The sequence below is a fragment of the Poeciliopsis prolifica genome, unplaced genomic scaffold (assembly GCF_027474105.1).
Source record: "Poeciliopsis prolifica strain line A6 unplaced genomic scaffold, Auburn_PproV2 SCAFFOLD029, whole genome shotgun sequence".
Classification (NCBI taxonomy): domain Eukaryota; kingdom Metazoa; phylum Chordata; class Actinopteri; order Cyprinodontiformes; family Poeciliidae; genus Poeciliopsis; species Poeciliopsis prolifica.
The window spans coordinates 3545159-3568507 of NW_026562404.1; the positions used below are offsets into that span (position 1 = coordinate 3545159).

At 38.3% G+C, this 23349-nt stretch overlaps 3 protein-coding genes across 3 annotated transcripts; 1 reads left to right on the forward strand and 2 right to left on the reverse strand.

Moving 5' to 3' along the window:
- Window positions 1-36: 36 nt before the first annotated feature.
- eps8l3b (EPS8-like 3b) lies at window positions 37-9364 on the forward strand. The gene is made up of 20 exons (XM_055049695.1): window positions 37-375; window positions 1850-1964; window positions 2196-2308; window positions 2398-2462; window positions 2548-2706; window positions 3315-3464; window positions 3596-3681; window positions 3764-3873; window positions 4569-4678; window positions 4783-4915; window positions 4996-5066; window positions 5156-5230; window positions 5308-5453; window positions 6463-6658; window positions 7009-7049; window positions 7161-7254; window positions 8099-8212; window positions 8291-8379; window positions 8480-8612; window positions 9161-9364. The coding sequence occupies exons 2-20, from the start codon at window positions 1927-1929 to the stop codon at window positions 9200-9202; spliced, it is 1965 nt and encodes a 654-aa protein (XP_054905670.1). The 5' UTR covers window positions 37-375; window positions 1850-1926; the 3' UTR covers window positions 9203-9364.
- A 208-nt stretch (window positions 9365-9572) lies between these two features.
- On the reverse strand, window positions 9573-14979 carry LOC129372408 (glutathione S-transferase Mu 4-like). The gene is made up of 8 exons (XM_055049699.1): window positions 14845-14979; window positions 11987-12062; window positions 11837-11901; window positions 11670-11751; window positions 11467-11564; window positions 11294-11389; window positions 10095-10205; window positions 9573-9894 (listed from the first exon to the last, which is right to left on the reverse strand). Exons 1-8 carry the CDS (start codon window positions 14878-14880, stop codon window positions 9799-9801), a joined length of 660 nt encoding a protein of 219 aa, XP_054905674.1. The 5' UTR covers window positions 14881-14979; the 3' UTR covers window positions 9573-9798.
- Window positions 14980-17766: 2787 nt separating this feature from the next.
- On the reverse strand, window positions 17767-21045 carry LOC129372416 (glutathione S-transferase Mu 1-like). Its single transcript, XM_055049727.1, has 8 exons — window positions 20923-21045; window positions 19873-19948; window positions 19721-19785; window positions 19542-19623; window positions 19322-19419; window positions 19135-19230; window positions 18323-18433; window positions 17767-18105 (listed from the first exon to the last, which is right to left on the reverse strand). Exons 1-8 carry the CDS (start codon window positions 20956-20958, stop codon window positions 18007-18009), a joined length of 663 nt encoding a protein of 220 aa, XP_054905702.1. The 5' UTR covers window positions 20959-21045; the 3' UTR covers window positions 17767-18006.
- Window positions 21046-23349: the final 2304 nt, after the last annotated feature.

The following is a 23349-nucleotide window of genomic DNA, read 5'->3' on the forward strand; positions in this document are numbered from 1 at the left end:
ACATTATTTGTTTGCTGTATTACCTTTTCAAATATAACGAAACTTAAACCTTCTTGAGCTGCTTTGTTGCATAAACATCGAACAATTCTTGAGACCTTAGATAAGTCTGAAGAAGGCTATATAAAGCTGCACCTACCCTTTGGATTCATAATGAGTCACAGCGTTTTTGCCCTTCAGGTGGCAAATCAGGCCGCCCCTCTTGATCCGTCACTCCTGTCAGAACGTTGCACTTTGAGCCTTGAGCTTGCAGGCGGAAGTCCAGGACATTTTCTAGGCGATGGTCTTTGGTATCAGATGTTTTGTGCCATCAGACGTGTCGGAGGGAAGTTAATTTTGACTGGAGCGATGACTCCGGAGCGGAGCTGATACTCAGAGGTGAGTCCTGAACGATGTGCTGGGCTTTATATGAGTGGAGGTTGGACAAATAAGTCTTTATTGGTGACAGCTTTGGTTGCTGTTTTTAAGGTTGAAAATGTGTTTGCTTTTATAGGTGGCTTGCTGTTAGCAGTGAAAGTTACTTTGTATCTTGTTTTAAATCCAGGAGGTGTTTGTTAAATTTAGGGCTAAAATACAGAGCTGTAGTTTAGTGTTTTTTGGTCAAACATATTCAGCTAAAAAGCTTTAAATTAACATCTTAATTTTGAAGCATAAATCATTAGTGAACACAACGACCAAATCACAAAGCTGATGCACCACTGTTGTTCTTGATACAGTCTGGAGAACAGTTTGATTATTACTCAGTTTTTTGTTAATTTAAACCCTGAATATATCACAGGTCCTGTAACTGATTAACTCAGCATTGCCCTGTTAGTGCCAACAGTCTCTGAATTTCATTTTCATGCCTTCTTTTAGGTTACCAAGGACAGTTTTGGATGATAATCAATGATTGGTTGTAGAAAGCAGTTCTTTGCTGAAGAGGCTCACGTTGGCAATTCAAATTCCCTGAAGATCTTTATTCAAACTAAGACAGCATTATTATTACATTTGTAAGAAATATTAATCTGCTCTGGTCAGATCAGAGACAGAAAACATACTGAAATTAACTGGGTAAGCGACGTTTTGTTTTAAATCATTGCTTAGTGTGAATTTATAGAAATAGCTGTGAAATAGAAATTTTTGAAACTTAAATAATTGACAAAAATATCCATAGCTTTGTAAAAACTGTTACATCTGGTCACAGCAAAGAATGAAATGGCTACAAAAAATCACCTCAAGCTGGTCAAAAAGCTACAAGAAGCTATGCATAGACCATAGTGCAAAATGAGTAATGTTTGTAAGACCCGCTTCTTTCTTTAGTTGGATGACATAAACACATTTATATTGAACTTTTTCAACTAGTGAAAGTCATTTTAGATTTGTTGCCAGAGACCACGTCCTTCATTTTCAGTTCTGCTAAAAGAATAATGCAAAACTCAGATTGAGCTTTTTCAACAGCATTTGAGTACGTGATGAAAACAAAAGAAAAGCCAGATATTCAGAAGGAGTCTAATTCAATCTAAAAAGCTTAAAAACCATCTTCAGCTTAGGGCTTAAACATTTGGTTGTACCGTGCAAAAAGCCATTTGCAGCTGAGTGAAACTTAGGTTGACTGTGGATGTTGAGCTTTATAAAACTGTAACATCAGCGTAAAAATATAAAAATATGATGGGAAGACGTGACTTCCAATAATGCTGATAAAGAGGATAACTATGAGGGGTCCTAATACTGAACCCTACAGGACACCATTTGCTAAATGAAGTGGATTTGAGATAAAACTATCTGGCTGTCCGCAGAGGAAAACAGGCGACCAGTTCGAAGATGGTTGTCTGCAGCCGGACAAGTCCTGATTTGTTGTATGTTGTCCTGACAGACGTCCTTCTTCTGCTGGTTGGAGTAAATTCCAGATTATCCTCGCCGCCCTGAAGTGTGAACCTCAGTAGATCCATAATGCTTGGAAACGGCCGACCTTTCTCCTACTCCCCGAGGTATGCTTAGCAAACAGTAATGTTTGGATTCACTAATTGTGATTTAAAAGCTCTCCAGCTCTTAATAAGTCTCACCCTCGCTGATAACAGTCAACGCACATTTCTTTATTGTATGTATCTTTGTATGTTTTGAAACTGAGCATATTAAGGTTTTTGAATTGGCACAAGCTGTCCAGGTGCCTCAGAACACACCATTTTATCTTTCTGTGTTTTCTTCTTCTTATTATCAAGGGGTTTCTCTCAGGAGGATTTCCCTCAGAGGCGAGCGTTTCACCAAGATGAGCCCAAAGAATCCCTGCTGCAGAGAAACAGCATGTCCAGACCCAGTGGAAAATCCATCTACAGTATGTCCAGACATCAAATCACACCTCCTTACTTAGATATAATAATGTTATCTGGGAGAAACAAAAAAAAATATTTTTTTTTTCATCAGTGCAGAGAAAAGAGTATGCAGAGATGCTCAACAAAAACCCAGACAGCTTTCAAGTCAGAGTGGAGGTAGGAAACGTGCTCTTGCGTGACGATGTGCTTATTATTTTGAATTTAGCCTCAACTTCTCTTCACAAACCTGCTCCTCCCACAGCATCTGCTCATCTGTGAGCTGGACGGCCAGGAGCTGAGGTCAGAGAACGACTGTGTGACCAAGCTCAAGGAGCTGGACGGCAAAGGTCGTCTGTGGCCCCAAGAGATGATCTTAGAGATAAAGGGAGCCTATGTGGTGCTCTGTGACATTGAGACCAAGGTTGGTATTGATTATCTAAATAATGACCTGAATGATTTGGCAAAGAAATGAAATAGTTAGGCGAATGCATTCGAGGTAAAAAGATGCAACTTGAGGAATACGCGGTATAACCACAGCTTTGAAAATAGGCCCGGCACAGTAACAGATACTAATGGCAAAACACATTCTCAAAGATAAATAAGCTTTAAATTGCAATTAACATTCAAACATACATTTTAAATATCCAAAAATAAATACAAAAAACATAAATGACTTATGAAGTCAGTGTAAACAAAATTATCTTTCAAAAAAAGGGTAGTTGAGACCAAAGCACCACACTAAAGATTTTTATCATTCAGTTTTTGGTAAAAAGAAATAGAAAAGAGAAAAATGAAAACCACCTGAAGATTATGATATGCTAATAAAAAAAAGGGAAATGCTTTCAGTATAACAATCTGATTCTTCTGGAGTTCCTTTATAGGACCTAGCAAAAAGGTCTTGTTCACTTGTTATTGTAATCTATCCAGTATGCCTTAATCTGCTTTAATAAGCAGAGTATGATGGGTGTATGAGTTCAGAAATATTGTTTGTCGATTAATTTGTAGTGATTTTACCTTGTGATTTTACAGGCGGAGCTGGATGCGATACCTCTGACGAGCATCGTGAAAACCCGTGCGGTCCTGGAAAGCTGCGCCTACAACTCTCTGCTGGTGGTGACCGTGCAGGAAGCCCGCAGGCGCGGCCCTCAGGTCTTCATGTTCCAGTGCGAGGAGACGGGGGTGAGCTTTTCCTTTCACGAGAACTTTTTACTTTGAGCACCAGGGCGCTACAGAAGAAGGAAATATGTGAAACTGGTATCTGTACATGCTGCTGGGGGTGTGATTGATGGCAGGTTTTGATATTTTATCAGGCAGAGCTCATTAAGGCTGATCTGGACAAGGCAATGCAGAGAGGAGGCGGTGATATAGAGCCACGCAGGATGACGCCTGACATCAGGTACATGACTGAGCAAACATCACATGTATGAGAAATTGGAGAGATCGGATGTTTAGAGAAATAATGCTGGAAATATCTTCAGTCGCCAGAGTGCAAGCAGTTTCCGGCAGGATAGGTTCAGTCCTATGCAGCAGGAGGAGAACCTGCCGCCTGCAGACTACGTGGCCCCGCAGTGGGACAGCAGACAGCCAGGTACGCTCAAAGCAAGCTGGGTAGATAGTGCAATATGTAGCCAATAGCTTAAATGTATTTAATTGGGATTTTATTCAGTAGAGCAACATACATGCGAGCAGGAATCCACTGACAGATGTTATTTTTATCAGTATGAATGGAGTATTAGTTCACTAACGCAGTGGTTTCCAAAGATTTTCTTTTTGTGTGAAACAACATCATTATTTAGAAAATCAACCAAGAGACGGCGGTCGTAACATGAGGCACAAACACAGCAAATTACCCAGAAGTCACCGTCTCCATGGTGAAACATGATGGTGGCTGCTTTTCCTCAGCATGTCAGGGCAGCTCGTTGGAGACGATGGGAAGACAGCGCCGTAAAAGGCCTCTAAAGGTTTTTATAGCCTTTTAGAGGCTGTAAAAGATTTCAGATAGTTTCACTAGATGTAAACATGCAGCCAGAGATGCAATGAAATTGGTTTGATTAATTCCTTTGATTAAGTCCAGAGTTGAGCTAATTGAAAAATCTGTGACAAAACTTGGAAAAAACAGTCCTTCCAGTCTTGAGTTATTTTATAAAGATGGTAGAGACAAATCCCAAAAACCAACCAATGTAACCAGCTTCTGTGAGTTAAAATTTACTGTAAAAAGTGTTTCAGCAACAAACTTGAGTAACCATCGACATTCCCTGTCATTTTTATCTCTTATCCATTTAGATTACAGACCTGACTCGCGTCCTTATTCTCCACAAGAAGAGATGTCGAACTATTCCGATTTTCACGATTCAGACATGGCTCTGCAGCGAGCGGAGATGGAGAGAAACACGGTGAGTGCCATGTACTCTGCAGCTCTCTCTTTGCTCCCAAAGAAAAAAACCGGCTGACTTCAAGCTTCTGCAGCCTCCATTTATGTTTTCATTCCTTTCCTCAGGACATTTTTAACCACATTTTAACTGATGTGGAGATCTTCGGGGCCAGAGTAGGACAAGTTATGAATACAGCTCCGGAGAAAGAAAGCAAGGGCAAGATTAAGTTTCCAAAAAAGAAAAAATCCAAATCAAATGGTAATAATCGTCAGAGATCATGCGCGTATCATAACACGCCTGGCGGTTAAGTTGATGATGTGACTGTTTTCGTGTTGCAGCATCCAATCTGCCACAATGGAATGAATATGTCGCCTTTCTTCAGAAAATCAAATATGCATTCAATCTGCTGGTACGTACCGGTTCGGTCGCTGCAGTTTGGCTGTGAAATAATCTGTTACTGTAATAAAAACCCCCCCAAAACTTTTCTTGACCTCACAGGGCCAGCTGAATGGAGCCCTAGACAACCCCAGTGCTGATGTATATGTGCATATCTTCTTCTCTTTCCTGGGCAATGTAAGCTCCTCCCGCTCCAGGTATTTCTCCTATCTGGTATCAGTTGTGACAGTGCATGTTTTTTCTTTTTCTCGCAGATCGTTCCTCTGTATCCCCAAGATTTACCTCCAACAGTCACCTCTCCCCTGCTGACGGACGAGGCTGTGAGGTTCCTCAATCAAGTTTTGGATCCCCAGGAGAAACACCTCTGGACGAATCTGGGAGAATGCTGGAACATTCCCAGGTTGGTTATTTTCTACAGGCAACCGGTTCTTTTTTTTTTATTTCCTAAAGCTTGTAAAAATTCCTCAGACACGACCCACTCACGTAATTTCTTGACCCGACAAGCCCAAACTGGGCGTAGGCATCCGGCACCACATAAGTAAATACAGTTCAAAGTTTAAGTCGATTTTCTAATATGAGGAAAAATGGCAGAAAGGTGTGTTTTATTATGAATCATAGCTGGAAAGACAGACTCACTGCAACAATATCAGAGGAGTTGTTTTAGGCGATGCAACTTAAGTCAATCTCTTCTCTCAACCTTTGGATTTTATGTAATAAATAAAAAAAAAGTAGCAGATTATAATGGGAAAGAAAAAAAGGTTTGAACAAATAATAAAAATCTGACAAATGTTAGCATTTATATTTAACGAATTCATCCGCTGCACCCTTGAAATACAAACTACCAAATACAATCAACTCATAAAGATAATTATTAAGCTTCTATGTTGCTTTGTCTTATCTGTCTGTCCGTCTATTTATTTCTGTTTCTGGTAGAAAGCTGACTTTCTACCAGTTGAAATTAGGTAGAAATGGATTTGAACAAATCCATGCACTGATTTGTTCAAAGCATCTGTTTTAGTTCAGAGTCACCCGGTGACATCATACTGTAGAGCTGTGTATCATCCGCATAGCAATGGTAGCTAGTCTTATTGTTAAAACCTGAGCTAGAGGATTCATGCAGACATTAAATAGGAGGGTTGAACCTTGGGGTACCCCACATGTGACTTCTGTGCGCTCTGATGAGAAGTTACCTATAGGCACAAAGAAATCCCTGTTCTTAAGAGTCAAACCAATCGAGAACTGTTCCTGAGTCCTGCCCAGCTGCCAAGTTCAAGAATATATCCTGGTCAGTGTCAATTGCTGCTACAAAATCCAACAGAACCAGTACTGTGGTTCTTCTATAGTCTGCATTTATATTGGTGTCAGTTTCGTATTGTTATTTTTTCTTTAACCCTTCTTTCTGTTCCCAGGTCTTCCTGGCTGGGCAATGTCGATCCTTACATCCCAGAGTTTTATGACGGCTGGCAGCCTCCCGCACCCCTTCACTCCCCTCCTGATCCTCAGCGGAACCAGACACTGAACAGAAACAACAGCCAGCGCTTTCCGCCCGGACCAATGAACAATGACCGGAGCTACTCGCCCAGAGCTACGGTTCAGCGCTCTCAGGTGGTTCACACTTACCCAGTCATCAAGTGAATGAATGTTAGAAATCATGAGTTCTCAGCAGCTCCAGCAACAGATTAAGTTGTGTGTGTTTTTTTTTTAAAGACATTGTTTACCTGTTAACACAACACTGCAAAGTTCTGGATGTGTTTGGAAATGGCAGAAAAGAGTGAAACTTTTAACCAGTTGACAGGAGTTGAAATCATAGCAAGCAGATAAAAAGGCCAGAGCAATTATTTCCATGATTTTCCACTGTTACTATTCAACAAAGCAACCGTAGAACATGTTTGGGTTTGAAGAAACAAGCTGAACGTCCACGGTTCTTATCGTGATGTACCTTGTGTCTTTTACAGCCCAGGTCCAACGGTCCAATGAGGTCGCAGCCATCTCAATAGTGAGTTTTATCAGCAGTGCCTGCAGGGTCGCACGCAACTAACATTTCCTTGTTCCTTACTCTGTTTATGAAAAAAACTTTAACAAAATGTTTTGTTTGTTGCGGTTTCAGCCCGACCGAGCCACCGCTCTTCATGCGAGTCATGTACAACTTCTCAGCAAGGAACAGTCAGGAGCTGACCGTCACACAGGGAGAGATGGTTCAGGTAAGAGGTCAAACATGATCGCTTAAAGGTATACTTTTAGATTTATAGTACACATTACTGGTTTATTATACCTAGCATGGCTATTTGCAATCGTCTCAGTGTCTACTGCCTGTAGAAACCCTTGATTGCTGTTGAGGAGCTGCAGAGATCCATAGCTTAGGTGCAATCTGGCCTTTATAATAGATTAAAATCATTAAAAAAACATCGGGTTTGATGCTTCTTGGTCTAAAGTTATGCTTTGTAATTTGATATTGTCCATATTGTTCACGCCAACGAAAAACTGTGCATATATTTATGCAAACTTTAATGCAAAAAGTTACATTTTTATCCACTCCAACTTGTGCGTAAAATATGGCGCCACACATTTTTTTTGTGCGCACACACGCTTCATGCATGAGGCCCCAGGTAATTCGACTCAGGTGTGTTGAACCATATCGGTCCCCAAAGGTTGGATTTGAAGACCACTTCTCTAGATGTTCAAAGCCGTTTCTGACCACATTTCAACGCAGTTAAATCTGCAAGCTGTTTGGAGAATCTAATGTTTGGATTTCATAAATAATGCATGTTGTCTTCCATATTTTTATAGTTGCTTTAAAGTCCTCTGAATTAGGAGATTGTCAATCTGATCAGATGCAAAATAAGACAACTAATTAGAAGGAAAACTTTTGCTCAGATCGACTGTTAAAATTTAATCTGAAATACCACACTTTTGGTTCTTGCTGGAACTGCAGACAACAGAAGGCTTAATAATCTTTAATCTTCAAACATCAGTCATTTTTCCAGCTTGTTGTTTGTTCTTGCAGAGGAACCAAGGCTTTTGTAAATATTATGATCTTCTTGACAGGTGGTCCAGAAATCTAGGCCGTGGTGGCTCGTTCGAAACTCCCGTAACGAGGAGGGCAACGTTCCTCCAAACATTTTGGAGCAAGCCGAGAACGAGTCCTCAGAAGAGCAGCCGGTGAGACAAGAGGTCGGTGGCGCAACATAGAAACAAAACTAACCGATTTGACATGCTCTTCCTCTTTCTGCTTCACAGTGGGACTCACGGCGTCAGGTTACCCTCGACTACAACTCCACTCCTGCAGACGTGAAAGCATGGCTTGAGAGCAAAAACTTCTCTAGAATGTAAGGACCACTCTCTAACTTTAGGATGGTCATTCAGTAAAAATGAATGATTTACAAAGAATAAACAGGGAATTTTTGGTTGTCAACTTCTCTTGGCCAGCACCGTGTCCAGCCTTGGAGTCCTGACTGGAAGGCTGCTTCTGGGAATGACCAAAGACGAGATCAGGACGGTGTGCCCGGAAGAAGCTGGAAAAGTCTACTTCCAGCTTCAAGGCATTAGGACACAACTTGCAGTAAGTGCACTCTTTTGAAAATTTTTAAGTCATAACAAACCTTTGGTAAGTTGCTGATGCTAATTTTTATTCATTCTGATAACTTGGAAAATGGGTAACCATGTTGTTTAATTTCGACTGTGACAGGAACAGACAGGTAAAATTAATCTGTTTCTGGGATTAATGAAACTTGGCCAGTTTTATTGGTCACAGTCAGTTTGAGGCATCAAGACCAAACCTGTACACCCAGAAGGCCCAGGCATGCAGGGCACCAAAAACAAATCAAACAACTTTCAGGAAGATTATTCTCCTGGAATAAATATAATGTTTTACCTTGGAATCAAAAATAATCTGGTTAGCAGCACTATAGAGTTTATTTGTTAAAACACCAAAACACTATACTCAAAAACGAGATCAGGAGTGTAAAAGGAAAATTGTATGCCAACCAGTAGAGAAAAAGTCCAGCTATTACAATGAGTGACCTTTAAGCAACAGTAACCCTCCAGTTCTCTCAGATCGCATCTCTGCATGCAGAAAACATCTGTAATGCTCTATTTTTTTCCCTGCAGCTTGCCAGTGAGCAGTCACAAATGTACAACAACCGCTACTGACAACAACCACAGGTGTGATGCTTAAACTTCTGGACTTAACGGTTCTGGATCCCTACAGATCCGTTCTCACTCTTAGGATCTACAGACCTTTATCCAACCTGGCTTGTTTATTTCAAAAAGTATGGCCTGATTTTGTATAGCATATAAAAAAAATAAATCAGTCACTTGAAGTAATGATGGTTATTTCATGTTAATAACTCACCTTTGTATTAGGCTAATCAGCACTATTGCCTCTAATCTAATCATCCATGAACATGTATAAATATGTCTAAAATTGTGTAAGAACCTCCTACTGCAGTAAATTATTGTTATTTTAAATGGCCCTTGCATGTGATTTATTGTAGAAAGTTTGTTAATAAATAAAATCAGATTCAAGTGAGATTTAGTTTATTCTGTCAACAAAACATGTTACCAAACTAGCAAGTGCTTTGATTGAAATTAAAAATATCGGTATTCACCTTGACAAACCGAAAGGACATGAAGCCTTCATGATACAACAAAAAAGATGACAAATTTACTCCTGAATTTAAGTTTCTCCAGTAAGTTGCACTTGTGGAAAGCACTTTGTATTTCTAAGGCAGAGGTGAGTTGAGTCTTCACTCCTTCTTGTGTCCCCATTTGGCCATCTTGTTGTTGACGGGAGTCTTAATGAACCTGCTGGACTTCATGTAGGCAGCGATCTTCTCTAGAGCCTGAGACGACAGGAGAAGAGATAAGCGGACGGAAAATTAAATGACGTTTTCTGGCCCTGATTACTGAAGTAATCCGTTATCTCGGGTTTAATTACTCCATAAATATACTTACTGACGTCACAAAGACAGTTTCTCGCAAACAAAAGAATGGCAGCATCTTTGCGCTTTTTTTGCATCTGCCAGTGTCAGAGTTTTCTCACCTCAAAGCGGTCTAAGAAATCTTTGAGGTTTTTGAAGTCGTCCAAGCATGAAGGATGAAACATCCTGTGTTGATCCAGCAGCTCATACATGATGAAGTCCACAAAGGTGATCTAATGGGAACATAAATTATTACCAAGCAGCTTTTAAAGTACGCAATAAACTCAGGCATTTAGTCATGTTCAGGAAGTGAATTCATAATGAATATGTGCCAGTTCATTTAGCAAACTCTTTGAGCTCATTTTAATTTCCACCAGTAAATTAAACACAAATAATGGGAAGTAGGGAGCTCTTTCAGTCTGAAGAACCACAGGGTTTGTGGTTCTGGATAAAGTCCAAAGTCAGCAAATGTGTAAATTAACTTAAGTTATGATTAGATTACTTTCCAAATAGTCAGGATTTCTACATTTTCATGTGTAAAATTATTTCAGCTCATGTTAAAACATAAAAAACAAAAGTTTCTGAAGAATTTGTGGCAGACATTGTTAAGGATTTCAGGATGGAACCTGTGATAATCAGACAATGTAAAAAAGAAAAAAAAATACAGGTACATCTAAAAATTTTGAATAGTGGAAAAATTCAATATTTTTATGAATCTTCATAGTAAGAATAATTTCTGTAAACTGTTCAAGATATTCTATTTTTAGATGTACATAAACAGGAAGAAGGAAATTTAGAAGAAAGGATAAAGAACAATGAGGAAAGGAAAGATAAAAAAATGGAAGACAGGGATATATAAATACATTCAAAATATGCGTTTTCCATACTGTATAGGAACCCTGTACTTTGGCCTTAAATACATTTTGCTGAATGTTTTGATATTTTTGTAGCCAAAACAAGAAAAAAATGTGCTAAAAATAATAATTACGTTTATTTTCACTTTTAAATCTGAAATATTTTAATCTATATTAAGCCTACACTGCCCCCTGCTGGTGTCATTGTATAATATCTGAACTCAAGCTCAAAGGAACCAAACCGATTCCTCAAACTGTTTGAAATTTGAGACTTTTTTTCACTGCAAGTTTTAAATCTGCTTACATCAACAATTTGGTCTTTATAGAACATACTTAAAAATAACTAACCAGCTGAAAGGTGGCCACAGGAGCAACCAGCAAATTAGATGACTTACTATTGGATCAAACAATGTGCTACAAAGCTTAATTTTTAGCTTTCAATATAAACTCAAACTGAGACAACTTACCTTATCACCAGCGAACCACTTCCTGTCACCCAGGAAGTCAGAGAACCGCTTCAGCGTGCCTGGCAGAGAGCTGAGGTACCCCGGCTTTTGCTTTTCCTGATTTTATGGAGGGGAGGCCGACTTTAGTGGGTGTTCAGATTTAATGTGAAAACATTTAAACAACATCTACTTACGAAGTCGGTGTAGCACAGTATCACAAAGCCGTTTCTAAAGTCCATGGCCTGGTTCTCCAGCACGTCCACTCTGACCTTTTCATCCTCTGTCTCTCCACCTGTTATTACCCCAAAGTCCACAGAAAGAACATTTGGCTTCACAAAACTATTAAAGAGAAAAAACACTTGATTTTGTATTATGAATGAAAGACTCCAAAACATACACAGATTGTGTTTGCGAGCGATGTATCTCATGATGGCGTTGCTCTGCGTTATCTTCCTGTCTCCATCCAACAGGTAGGGCAGCTACGGTGAGGGCCAATCACAAAACCATCACCAACAAAACACTTGAACCTGCTTCACGGTGAAAGCAAAGCTGAGTGATTCTTACGTTGGGGAAGTCAATTCCAAGTTTCTCTTTCTCACCAAGCCAGCAGCTTCTGTCATAGTCCGGAGCTATGAGAGAGAAATGTGTGATTTATTCAAATCTTCTGGTGATGTAGTGGATTTTCTTTATCTGTTAACTGAAACAGCGCATCACCTTCACCACAAGTGTAAAACTTTTCATCATACGTAGTGCCGGTGTACTCCAGGAGGAGGCGGATGGGCTGGGCCAGCTGCACGGATTCAGAAAATGGGGAGAAATGATTTCATTGTCAGGGTTGACATCGACACCAAACGCAGACATGGACAAACTTCAGAAGACGCACAATTGAATTATTCAGTTTTATATAATAATAAAAAAAAACATTCACAGCATTATTTAAGTTTTAATAAGACTGAGATTTGTCTAGGCTTTATGTAAGGTTTAGATTACAACTTCTCAGAGGATGACTATTTGATTTTTCACTTAATTGAGTTTAGTGTCTAATTAAGTTTTAAATGACATTAAGACAACAGCTTGCGAAAAAGACTCTTGACCACTCTCTATGTGCTATAATGTAATTATCTTGCCATTCATTGTCTTCATGAAAACCTTCTCAAGTTAAAGTCTGTGTATTTGTCTCTGTAGGGATAATTAAACACAGTTCTCCACCAGCAAATCCTCAACACACTCGCAAACAAATCCACATTTACTGAGGATGAACATATTTGTTGCCTTCTTCTGCAGTCATTAAGAGGAAAAGAGTGCACATTTCTTTGATTTGGGTTTTCGTGCTTTTAAGCTAATTGAGAAGACGTCATTATGTTCTGGTCAAAGTCACACAGCTACACAAAAATGATTTTGCTTTGAGGATGAAGATTGATTGTTTTCTAGCTTGTAAAAATGTTCAACGGTAATTTTAATATGCAGCAAACAAAAACACTTTACTTTACAAAACATTTGATGCAATGTCAAATAAAATCCACAATTTAATGTCTAAAAATTACAAATGGCCAAAAACAGTTCAATACCACCTGTACTAAAATACATTTCCGTTAATGACGTTATGTTTGTTTTATATTTTACATAATCCAACTGAAAGTTTCTGCCATCAGTAGTCTTTAACAAAACTGGCAATTTTAAAAAGGCTATGCTCTAAAAAATTAAAAATTAACCATTGCATATAAATTGGTTTATTATATCAGTATGACTGTTGACCAGCAATACAAGAGGCAGTGAATAATTAACAAAAGTAGAAACAATCCATCAAAGGCTAAATGATGGATGGCAGATGAAAAGTGCAAGTCACATAAATCAGCAGTTTTCAAATGTTTCATACTATTCCTTCTTAGGAGCTAATAATCTCTCCAGGAAGCATTATGTTGCAAGTAAAATGCCAAAGTACAAGATTACAATCATCCATATCTGACATAAAAGAATAAACAGTTCAGGAGTCTCACTTATCAAACATTGCATGGGTACTAAACTAATGGTGTATTCACTCCTGGCACATTTGGGACGCTTCAAACAAACAAGAGTTTGTATCCCCTGATGGTCCAGACTTTTTGTGCAGGTGCGAATAAACTGATGTGAAACAAGCAAGACCCATTTTTTGAGGCGGCGTCGGTCTGCTTCCAACCAAACCCTTGTACAGTTTTGCCTTTGAGCTGATTGGTTAGAATCAGCTACTGTCTACATCGTCTTGCAAAATACAGCTTTATATAAAGGAACAATGAGCAACAGCTTTAAAAAAAAGTTAACTTAATGGCTTAAAACTGGGAGCAGCAAACCTGTAAAACAGGCTGTTTCAGTTTTGATCACATCTCTTGATACGGTACACACGTCAGGTGGATTTTTTCTAACAAAACATATATGTGTTTAGTGTTCAATCGTGACATGACTTGTGTGTGACTGTAATAACATTGTATTTCGTGATAAGTGTAACTACAGTCTATCCTAGGCGGCAGGCTGGTTATAAGCTCTCTAAAGTGCGCTCATTTGCTGTTCTCATAAATCCACAATTTGTATAAATTGGAATTAAAACCAGAATAAATTGGACTCTGTGCAAAAAAAGTGATAGTTTTGAATTGTGGCTTACTGAGGTAGACTCACTCATCTAATCAGTAAAAGGGCAGCGGAACTTTTCAGCATCTAAAATATATATATATATATAAAGAAATTAAGAAAATGCAGTTTTGAAAAGAGTCCACCAATCACAAGTCTAAAGGAAGACAGTTTCAGACTTTGGGGGCCAATGAACAGAAAGCTTTGTCTCCCTTGTTGTCATGTTAATATGGGACCTTCAGGGACCTTAAGGGACGCAGAGCTGCAGAAAAACCTGGGTCATAGTTCGGTGTTCGTCCACGAAGAGTTCTCTAAGACTGTAACATATTCCTAAATTACACTCTTAACTGGAAAACAGTATATAAAGACTATATGGGTTATAGCCCACATCAGACAGCACAAAAGATACTTGAGTAGTGCATTTGAGCAAAAATATCAGTCCAGTAAATGCTGTATTGAGTTTAGTATTTGTGTGTGCTCATTCCACCAGTTTTAGGAACCACTCTGACCCAACCTTTGGATAAGGGCACCAGTACTTCCAATGCAACCATACATTGATTTAGAGATTATTGAGCCGAGTTGAGGCATTTTGGTTCTGCTTAGTTTCTCCATAAACGTCACTTGCCAAACCTTACAGTATGACTTAGAATTATGGCCAGGCATATTTAGTTCTCCTTTTTTTTAAAGAATAAAAGCAGCAATATTAGGAGAAGTAGTGGTTTTCTCACAGGACTTCACTCATAACGTCATAATTTTAATCTCGTTTTTAAAGAAAATCTCGCGCGCACTCAGACCAGCTTGCAGTCGCTATCAATTCAAACCATAAAACCCACAAAAGCCTCGCGACACGGAGCAGCAGCAGCAGAGACCGGAGCGGTGGAGGCTGAACAGAAAGCTGGCCGGGGGTCACCAACTGTCTGCCATGAACAACAGCCTGAAACGCTGCAAGCTGTGCGACCGACCCAACTTACCCCGCGAATGTCCCAGTAAGAGAGAACCATGGCCATTTTGAGTCGGTGTTCGGTGCCTTTCTCGTCTCAGGAGGAAGCAGGGGGAGCAAACTAAGCGGAGAGGCGCGGAGGAGCGGAGGTCTTTCACTGGCTGAGAGGAGGAGGAGGAGATGAAGAGGTGGGCGGGGTTAACAGTCCAAACGCCGCATTGGGGCTCTGAACCTGTTCTGCGAGTCGCATGAACGTTCAGCCTCCAACGGTTTCTGCGCAAGAGCACAGAAATAAATCATCCCGGTGAAATAATGACCGACAGCGAGGATAATGAACTAATTTCAAACAAAACTCGTAACTAAGGACTTTCCATGACTGAAAGTAAACTGCTGTAAAATGATCCTCCCTGCAGGGATTACTTTCTAAACAATGAGTCGTGTCGTAACAAGCACGTGCATTTTGGTCATGGGAGAGTTTAAAAGAAAGAAAAGTACATATCAGCCAAGCCCATCACACACACACACACACACACACACGCACACAAGAGCTTCAAATCATATAGACATTCCTCATGCATATGGTGAGGTTGAAGTTCTGGAAACAGCTCTGCTTCTGCAAACTCAAACCTAAAACGATTAACGACATGCAAAAATGTAAGAACCTATTTTTTTGCATTTGACTTGAAATGTAAAAGCACCACTTTGAAACATTTCTGAAACTTTTGTCTGATGTTGCAATAGTAACACCTTGCATTATGTTTGAACTTCATGTATACTTCAGTTCTTCATAGCCCAGATTCAATATGGTGTCAGAATCTGATGCCTTGGAGAAATGGTCCATATGGAAATGAAGGCATCACACAGTTTCTGTGAACATGTGTTTGGCGACTTTTGTTAACAGGCAAAATTAACATTTGTACCAAATAAAGTGGCCAGGAAGTGTAAAGTCAGATCTTTAGTTCTAAATGTGATGCCTACAATTTGGTTTAAACAAATGAGCTGAGAAAATGGATATTATTATCTTAAATTAAAGACCTCAACTGTCATGTTATGTTGGCTAAGCTAAAACATGATTGTCACACTATGGTGTGGATTTGTTCCATTATTTTTATTCCTATCAACAAAAGCTGAGATCTCTCCACATTTACAACAGCTTTGAGGTGCCGTGACAAGTCAGCATGATCTGTAAGTTTTGATGATTTATACGTGAGCCTTTATGTTAAGATTAGGGAAACAAATAGGAGGGATGATTGTGTAGGTAACTGAACTGCACCTGCATGCTCAGTGTTATAAGGAACAATGAGTGGTCATAAATCAAAAATGATTCATCAAACCTGTAAAACAAAGTGGTTGGTGGATGCAAAGTTACATTCTATTTATATAATAAGATGTTTTATTAAAACTTTGCTTGGATTATGACATGCAGATGTTTCACATTTAAGTAGTTCCTATGAATATTGCTTTGTATGTTTTTGCTTGTCAAAACATAACATAGCTACACTCCAATTCACAGTATGCTATGTATTGTTTTTTTTTTTACTTTCAGAAAAACTATTATCAATTTGGTCAACATTTCTTTCTGAACTCCCAGCTTTCTTTGACCTACATTAGTGCGTGCTGAACTGAATACACTCAGACAATAAAGTCTTTGTTTTGCACCTTTGAATCATTCATTTGCTCACCCCCACAAAACCCCTCGTGATTATAGAGTGCTGGCTGAAAAAGAGAGGAGCCCTTATTTAGTCCTTTCTTTTTTTCTTCCTTTCTTTATTTCTCTCTTTCTTTCTTTACTTTCCTTTCTTTCTTTTCATTCTGTAAATCATAAGAGTTTAACTTTTAAAATATTCCCCTTCTTTTAAATTGTACATTGATCTATAAGTAGCTTTTAGATTGAAAAAATGCACAACTTCCTGAAAATATAAAAGGCTTTCAGTACTGACAAATAATACAGTTCTTTGTGGGCAAAGTGGAAAGATGACAATAAACTAAAGGCAAATTAGGACATTAATTGGGGCTTAACAAGTTGTTAGCTTTCAGTTCCTTAAACCTTAACTTGCTTTTCAGTTTGGTTTAGCTGAGCCGTGCAAGAAGGTAAAAGCCAAAATAATAGATCTACGTGTATTTTTTCTTCGGTTTTATTCAAAAAGGCATCTAATGGAGATGCACTATTCAGTCATCCTCCAATTAGAATCAATTAATTTTCCATGACCTTTACTGGCGATGAGCAAATCAAATACTGACAAATCTTATCTATCCAAGTAACCTAATAGTTTGTCATGCCCACATGACCCACATTTTCCAAAAGGGTCAACTTTTAGATCACTGTCTGAAAGAGTTATCTGAAAGAGGATTTTGTTAATAATCAATGTGATAAACTGCTTTTTTGTGGACCTTAGAAGTTTTCTTATACTTTTAAAAGAAGCTAACTTTAAATAATCTTTCAGTTATTCTAATTGGGGAACAGCAACTTTCTCTAAAGAATCTTAGACCTCCATGTTTTAGGGCCACAATTCAGAATGGCATATACAGTTTGATATTTTTTTACACCGCTAGGGGGCCTCACCTCCTAAAGAATAAACCTTAAACTTTGTGAAACCAGAATTTTGTACAGACCACATGGAGTGATTTCAAGGCTTTTCATGGGTGTATGATTGTCTTGACCTCCCACCGAACACCCCAAAACAAAAGAAAAACAAAAAACAAGGTGTAAGTTCTCTGACCCCTTTTTCCTTAACCACTTTGAGGCTGGTACTTAGTTCTGTGTGTTTTTAACTACGAAAACCAATTTTAAGGTTTAAACAAGTCATATTTTTGTACCGCTGCATTACATTGCAAAAGCTCTTTGGCTGAATTTGCAGCATCTCTATTCATTTAGTCTCCAGTCTGTGGTGTTAAGTAAAAATGTAACATCTTGCCTGAATCCCAAACAGAAAAAAGCGAAGCCGGAGCAAAGTTCTAAGTAGATACATTTACTTTAATCAGTTCAAAAAGCCTCACATGTAAAAAGAGTTTTAATCAAACCATAGTTTTCCTAACATTGTAGCATTAGTATGAAAGTAATGAAACTTGATATGTTGATCCACCTGTTGACGACTTTCCCTGAGTTGCAAATTAATTGTTAAATCAAGTTCTACTTCTTTATTCTCAAACTTTTCATCATGTCTTCCAGGAGCAGAGCTGTTGTTCTTCACTTTTACTTCACTTTCTTGAATGACCACTGTGCCATGCGGTTGTTGATGGGTTCCTTGATGTATTTATCTGACTTTAAGTAGGCAGAAACCCTGTCCAGAGCCTAAAACAAAATACAAAGGAAACAAACATCACTTCACAGTAAATCCTGACTTGATCAATTGTATTTCATCATATCTGCTGGAAAGATTGGAGAGAAGAAAACATTGAGAGGAACTTATTTAAGCTTAATAATGGAGGCGTCACAGAACAACATGGGGGGCAGTTACCATGCTGGTGGACAGATCATTGTAAATTTAAACTGCAGAGTGTTTTCTTACCTCAAAACGGTCCAAGAAAGCTTTGAGGTTCTTGAAATTATCCAAGCAGGGAGGATGAAACATCCTCTGCATATCCAGCATCTCGTACATGATGAAGTCTGCATAGGTGAGCTAATGTAAAAGAAAACATACTTAAAATTATAATTTGCAGTCAAAGGTAAAGTTGACAGATTATGTAAATAAATCAAAATAAGTATTTTGATGCAGCGTTACTGAATACATTTACATAAGAGATCAGTGCCTAGCTTTTTGTGTCAAATGTAGTGATTTTTGGATGAGTCTAGGGTTATACAATTTTATTCATTTATTTCGAACACATAAACACATATGTAGTATAAAATAATGCATAAGAACAAGGAATGCAAAAGGCACATATTGTTTGTATTTTCGGAAGACTTAACATAGCAAGATTATTAGTTTGTATAACAACCCACATTTTCTTGTGTAAACTCCTTTTGCATGATCCCAATGTCTGCAATATTTTTGCCGAGCTTTCTATGTGTTACTACTAATCTCTGGATCTGCGATCTTCCAAGCAATATTTTGTAATTGTGAAATTAGAAACTGTGACAGCAATTTTTGATTCAATATATTGGACAGATCTGTATTTATCCAGTTTGTCGATGTTTGCGTATAATAATGGGTCATCCTCTTCTAACTTTTTTTGACATAACCTGAGGATTTGTTAGTCTTATGTCATTTTAGCTTCCCAGGACAAGAACCCTGAGAAAATAATAAAAACCAATAAAAGCCTAGATGCAGGCTGTTTTATAGCTGACCATGAACTCTTTTATGTTTATAAGATATGTTACCTTGTCACCAGCAAACCACTTCCTCTGTCCCAGGAAGTCAGAGAACAGCTTCAGTGCTTCTGGCAGTGCCTTCATGTAGTCTGGCTTTAGACCTTCCTGATTTCAGAATGTATATATTATCATTACAGGACATTAAGACTTATTAAGTAAGACTGAGTATTGCACAGTTGAACAGATATATACGTACAAGGTCAATATAGCACATCCTCACAAAGTTGGCTCTCAAGTCTAAGCACTGCTGCTCCACCATGTCTATCCTGATCTTCTGCTCCTCCGTGTCTCCACCTGTTTGAGGATGAAAGTTTTCAGAACTCACAGGCAACATTTACAACAAAATTTATGTACTTTGTGGGTGAATGAATGGGCTCTCCCAAACAAAATTCCTATTTATGACAAATGATGCTCACACAGGTTGTTCTTTCGTGCGAGGTATCTCAAGATGGCCATACTCTGCGTGACCTTGTGGTCTCCATCAACCAGGTAGGGCAGCTATTTTAAAATGTAAATATTGTCCTCATGATTAAAAACAAGAAACATTAACTATATCCCGGAATAAAAGTAAAATAAGAAGGCAAGTCTTGCTTACGTTGGGGAAGTCGAGTCCAAGCTTGAATTTTTCATTAAACCAGCAACTTTTGTCAAAACCTGGGGCTGTCAGAGAAAAATGGGAGTTAAATTACCAAAGTTTATAAGTTTTAAATAGTGATATGTCTTTAAGCTGAAATGAATGTTAATTACCATCACCAACGACGTAAAACTTTTCCTTGTAGTTGGCCTTGGTGTACTCCAGCATGAGCCGTATGTGTCCGGCAAACTGCAGGGAAGAGAGTTTAAGGTTCCACCAACTTAAGAGATTTTCACAGGAGATTTTCACAATCAGAGGATATGCCAACATAACCCAAGACACACAAACCAAGATGAAGCTTAATCTCTTCTTTGAAATATTTTTTGTTGAGGTAACTAAGACCTTCTGGCTCCTTGGTTATGCTTAACCATTACTCTTCAAAATAAGTTATTGTTATCAACGTATAATCTTTCTGAGAGTATTTATAGCTACTGCAAAGAACAATGAGCTTGTATCTCACTGTAACATATCTGCAGCTTTGTTACAGATAAGCATGCAATAAGTTATGCAATAAACCTTTATTGCATAGATGTCATCTCAGAGAACCAAAAGGCTTATGATTTGTCTGTTTGCAGAAAACACCGCAGGCTTCACAGTGTTGTCTTTTCTGTGATAATTATTGATATCCAAAAAGGACAGTGTTGAGTTTTGCAAGTATAAGTAAGCAAATGATTTCTACTGATCTGCTTACGCTATCGTTGCAATCACTGTAATGGTCCTACTTTGTAAGGTCTATGTGAAATAAGAAACACATTTACTATGTGTTTTTTTAATCTATAAGATTTATTGTTGTTGTCACTGTAGACTGTAAAATAAAAATAGTACCTTTATGACTTTTTCTAGGGTTATGTGCAGATTAAAAGCCTTGTGAATTTTAATCCCATGGAGCAAGAAGTGTGCTCTAGAGTTAAATTGCACTTTCGAAAGTCGGTCCGAATTGCGTGGCCATAAAGAAGCACCTCTCAGTGAATGTGTCCATAAAAGCATAGTAAAAACCGTCTTTGGCATCGTCTGCTGAAGCACATTGATAGCAGCTATTTCAAATGCCTGCAGAGACAGACCATCTTCGCTCTGATTGCTGCTCTGCAATATGCACAACGTGTCAGAGAGCTGCAAAAACATCAAGGTTCAACGATACCTTCAAAGCAAAAGTATTTACTTACCCCTCGGACGTCCCAGTAGGCCAATAACATGGTCATCTTGAGTTCTTGTCTTCTGGAGGGAGTGTGGCTCAGAGGAAAAGTTGCTGCTGCAGAAGGATTGCTTGGCAGTGAAAAGGAGAAGAGAAACAAAGTCTTTTATATCCTGTGATCCAACTGGAGGAAAAAGTGGGAGGGGTGGGCCGCTGTGTATGTATACAGTGCAAGCAATGAAGTTAAGAAAAGTGCTGACTCATGATTGACCTTGTTTAATTGGCTGCACAACAATACTTCTCTGTAAATGATTTCTTCTTGTATTTTTTTTTTTGTTTGGAAAAAAAATGACATTCAGGGGTTTGCTAGTCAGTTTGGGGATCTGAAACATGCAGGGATGGGAAAACGAAGTCATCATTATACAAAACAAAGTGGAGAATCAGTGGAAGAGGAGGCAAGTTATGACTCGGGGTGCACAGAGACTCCTTCACAAATCAACAGTCTGTTTGTAAAACACATATTTTCACCCCTTTCAAATTTTTCCAAACTTCATTATGTATTAGCGTGGACTGTTGAGTGAAAGACAGAAGATCAAGGTCACACTGGATTGTAGCCCACACCAGAATTGATAACATGTATGGCTTTGATAAGACAAGCAAGCTCATACTTACTCAGCATTTTTTTTTTGCTCATAAAAGAGATAGGAACATTTTATGGCTGTGCTATGTGACTCAGCATATCTTTCAAAATTGTGCTGAGTCACAGTTTGCTGGCGAATCTTATTCTAAGATGAATCAATCCAAAGAGTATGATAGAACAATGTAAAGCAAATAATTATTCATTTTAGTTTCTAAATGAAAAGGCTTTGATTTACACAATTGTCAGTACCAGCAGAGCAACAAAAGTCTTTTTTTTTTTTAAATCACTGTTTAAGATAAAATCTGCCATCCTAAAACACAAGCTTCCCGGTGCATCACATAAGGCATTTTTTCTCTCGCCTGCCCATTTCTATTTTTCTTGTTTATTTTTCTCTTATTTCCGAAGTTATTAATCAAAAATTTACTATGCTGCCGTTGCAGCAAAGTGTCTTGATACCAGATAAGAACTTCACATTGATTTCAGGAAAATTTAACCACAGCTAAACAATTTGATATTTGTGAGAGAACTGCGGCAGGCTGCAGTGGCCCGATTTTAAAGTAACATTTCTTCATCGATCGTTTCAAACCGAGTTGGTTTGGGTGGTGCATTTAGTGAAGAGGTTTCTCAAGTCTCAACGTCGCTTCCTGCAGAACTACAAGAAACTGAATGTGATACTACAGAAAGTATCCTGGAGCATACATATTCACACTCTGCTTATTCAAGTGGAGCAATGTTCAAAATGATCTCTGACTTCTCCGAGCTCTGAGTGCAAAGCGGTGACGTCAAGAGGGATGATAATGATGGACTGACCAGCTGACAGAGAAGATGTCTGACCCTGGTTACAATTTGGTTGCGTTGTTTTTATTAACATGGTTTTATTTGTCTTTCAAAATACAATTTTATTGATCTTTCATCCCTTAGCTACTATTGGCAGTTGGGTGCAATTAAATAAAACCTTAGCAGAATAAAGCAAATATTAGTAAAACTTCTCTTCTAGATTTTCAGTTTTATTTATTTGGGCATATGATTATTTAAACACTGAATCACTGACAAAGAAAAATATGTCATTGAACTGTCAATAAGTAAAACCAATCAACAAACAGAAGCTTACTTTGCTCTGTTTACGCACTGCTTGCTGAATATTAACTTCATTCATTCTTTAATTTACTGACCTCAAAGATACATTACAAACTGAATGCTCATGTTTAACAGCATAAATTATATTTACTCTTACCAGACACAATAATATTCCACAAATGACACATGAACAATTCTCAAAAAGGACACATTTAGATTTTACATAGCCCTAATGACACCAGTATCCATAAGACAGGAGTTTTAAAATGATTTTGCACTTGATCAATTATCAGTTTATAAACTTTTCTTTATATCTGGCACTTCTTTTTATGTGCAAGGAGTGTAAACTGAAGGAATAGATTATACCATGTACAGCTTGACATGTATCCAGTTCTGTCTTTGTAAAGGGCTCGTGGTGGTGATCAAAGGTCAAACCATCAGCAGATACAGAGTCGTAAAGCTAGTATAATGTTTTACCACAGAAGTGTAGTATCACTCTGCTTTAGGACCAAATATTGACTTGTCCTCATTCTACTTTTATGAATCACTAATAAAATATATAACAAAATGTTGCAGGTAACTAAAGATGGTTCTCTTTGGTACAATATGATTGAAACTCAATCATCTCACATGTTTCCGAGGTTGTAATTTAATCCTGCTCGCCTCTTCTGCACATATAAAACAGATTTTGCTCTTTTTTTCAAGTTTGGACATCTTTACATTTGCAGGACATTTGTAAAA

Excerpts from the sequence above, each read along its gene's own strand:
- eps8l3b (XM_055049695.1), top strand. The coding sequence starts at position 1,927 with ATGCTTGGAAACGGCCGACCTTTCTCCTACTCCCCGAG. Across the intron at positions 4,679-4,782 it reads CGGAGATGGAGAGAAACACG|GACATTTTTAACCACATTTT; the intron begins GTGAGTGCCATG and ends TCCTTTCCTCAG. Across the intron at positions 5,067-5,155 it reads AATATGCATTCAATCTGCTG|GGCCAGCTGAATGGAGCCCT; the intron begins GTACGTACCGGT and ends TTGACCTCACAG.
- LOC129372408 (XM_055049699.1), bottom strand. The coding sequence starts at position 14,880 with ATGGCCATGGTTCTCTCTTACTGGGACATTCGCGGG. Across the intron at positions 10,206-11,293 it reads AGTGGTTCGCTGGTGATAAG|ATCACCTTTGTGGACTTCAT; the intron begins GTAAGTTGTCTC and ends TGTTCCCATTAG. Across the intron at positions 9,895-10,094 it reads ATTTCTTAGACCGCTTTGAG|GCTCTAGAGAAGATCGCTGC; the intron begins GTGAGAAAACTC and ends CTGTCGTCTCAG.
- LOC129372416 (XM_055049727.1), bottom strand. The coding sequence starts at position 20,958 with ATGACCATGTTATTGGCCTACTGGGACGTCCGAGGG. Across the intron at positions 19,949-20,922 it reads CCTACTGGGACGTCCGAGGG|TTTGCCGGACACATACGGCT; the intron begins GTAAGTAAATAC and ends TCTTCCCTGCAG. Across the intron at positions 19,420-19,541 it reads CGCACGAAAGAACAACCTGT|GTGGAGACACGGAGGAGCAG; the intron begins GTGAGCATCATT and ends ATCCTCAAACAG.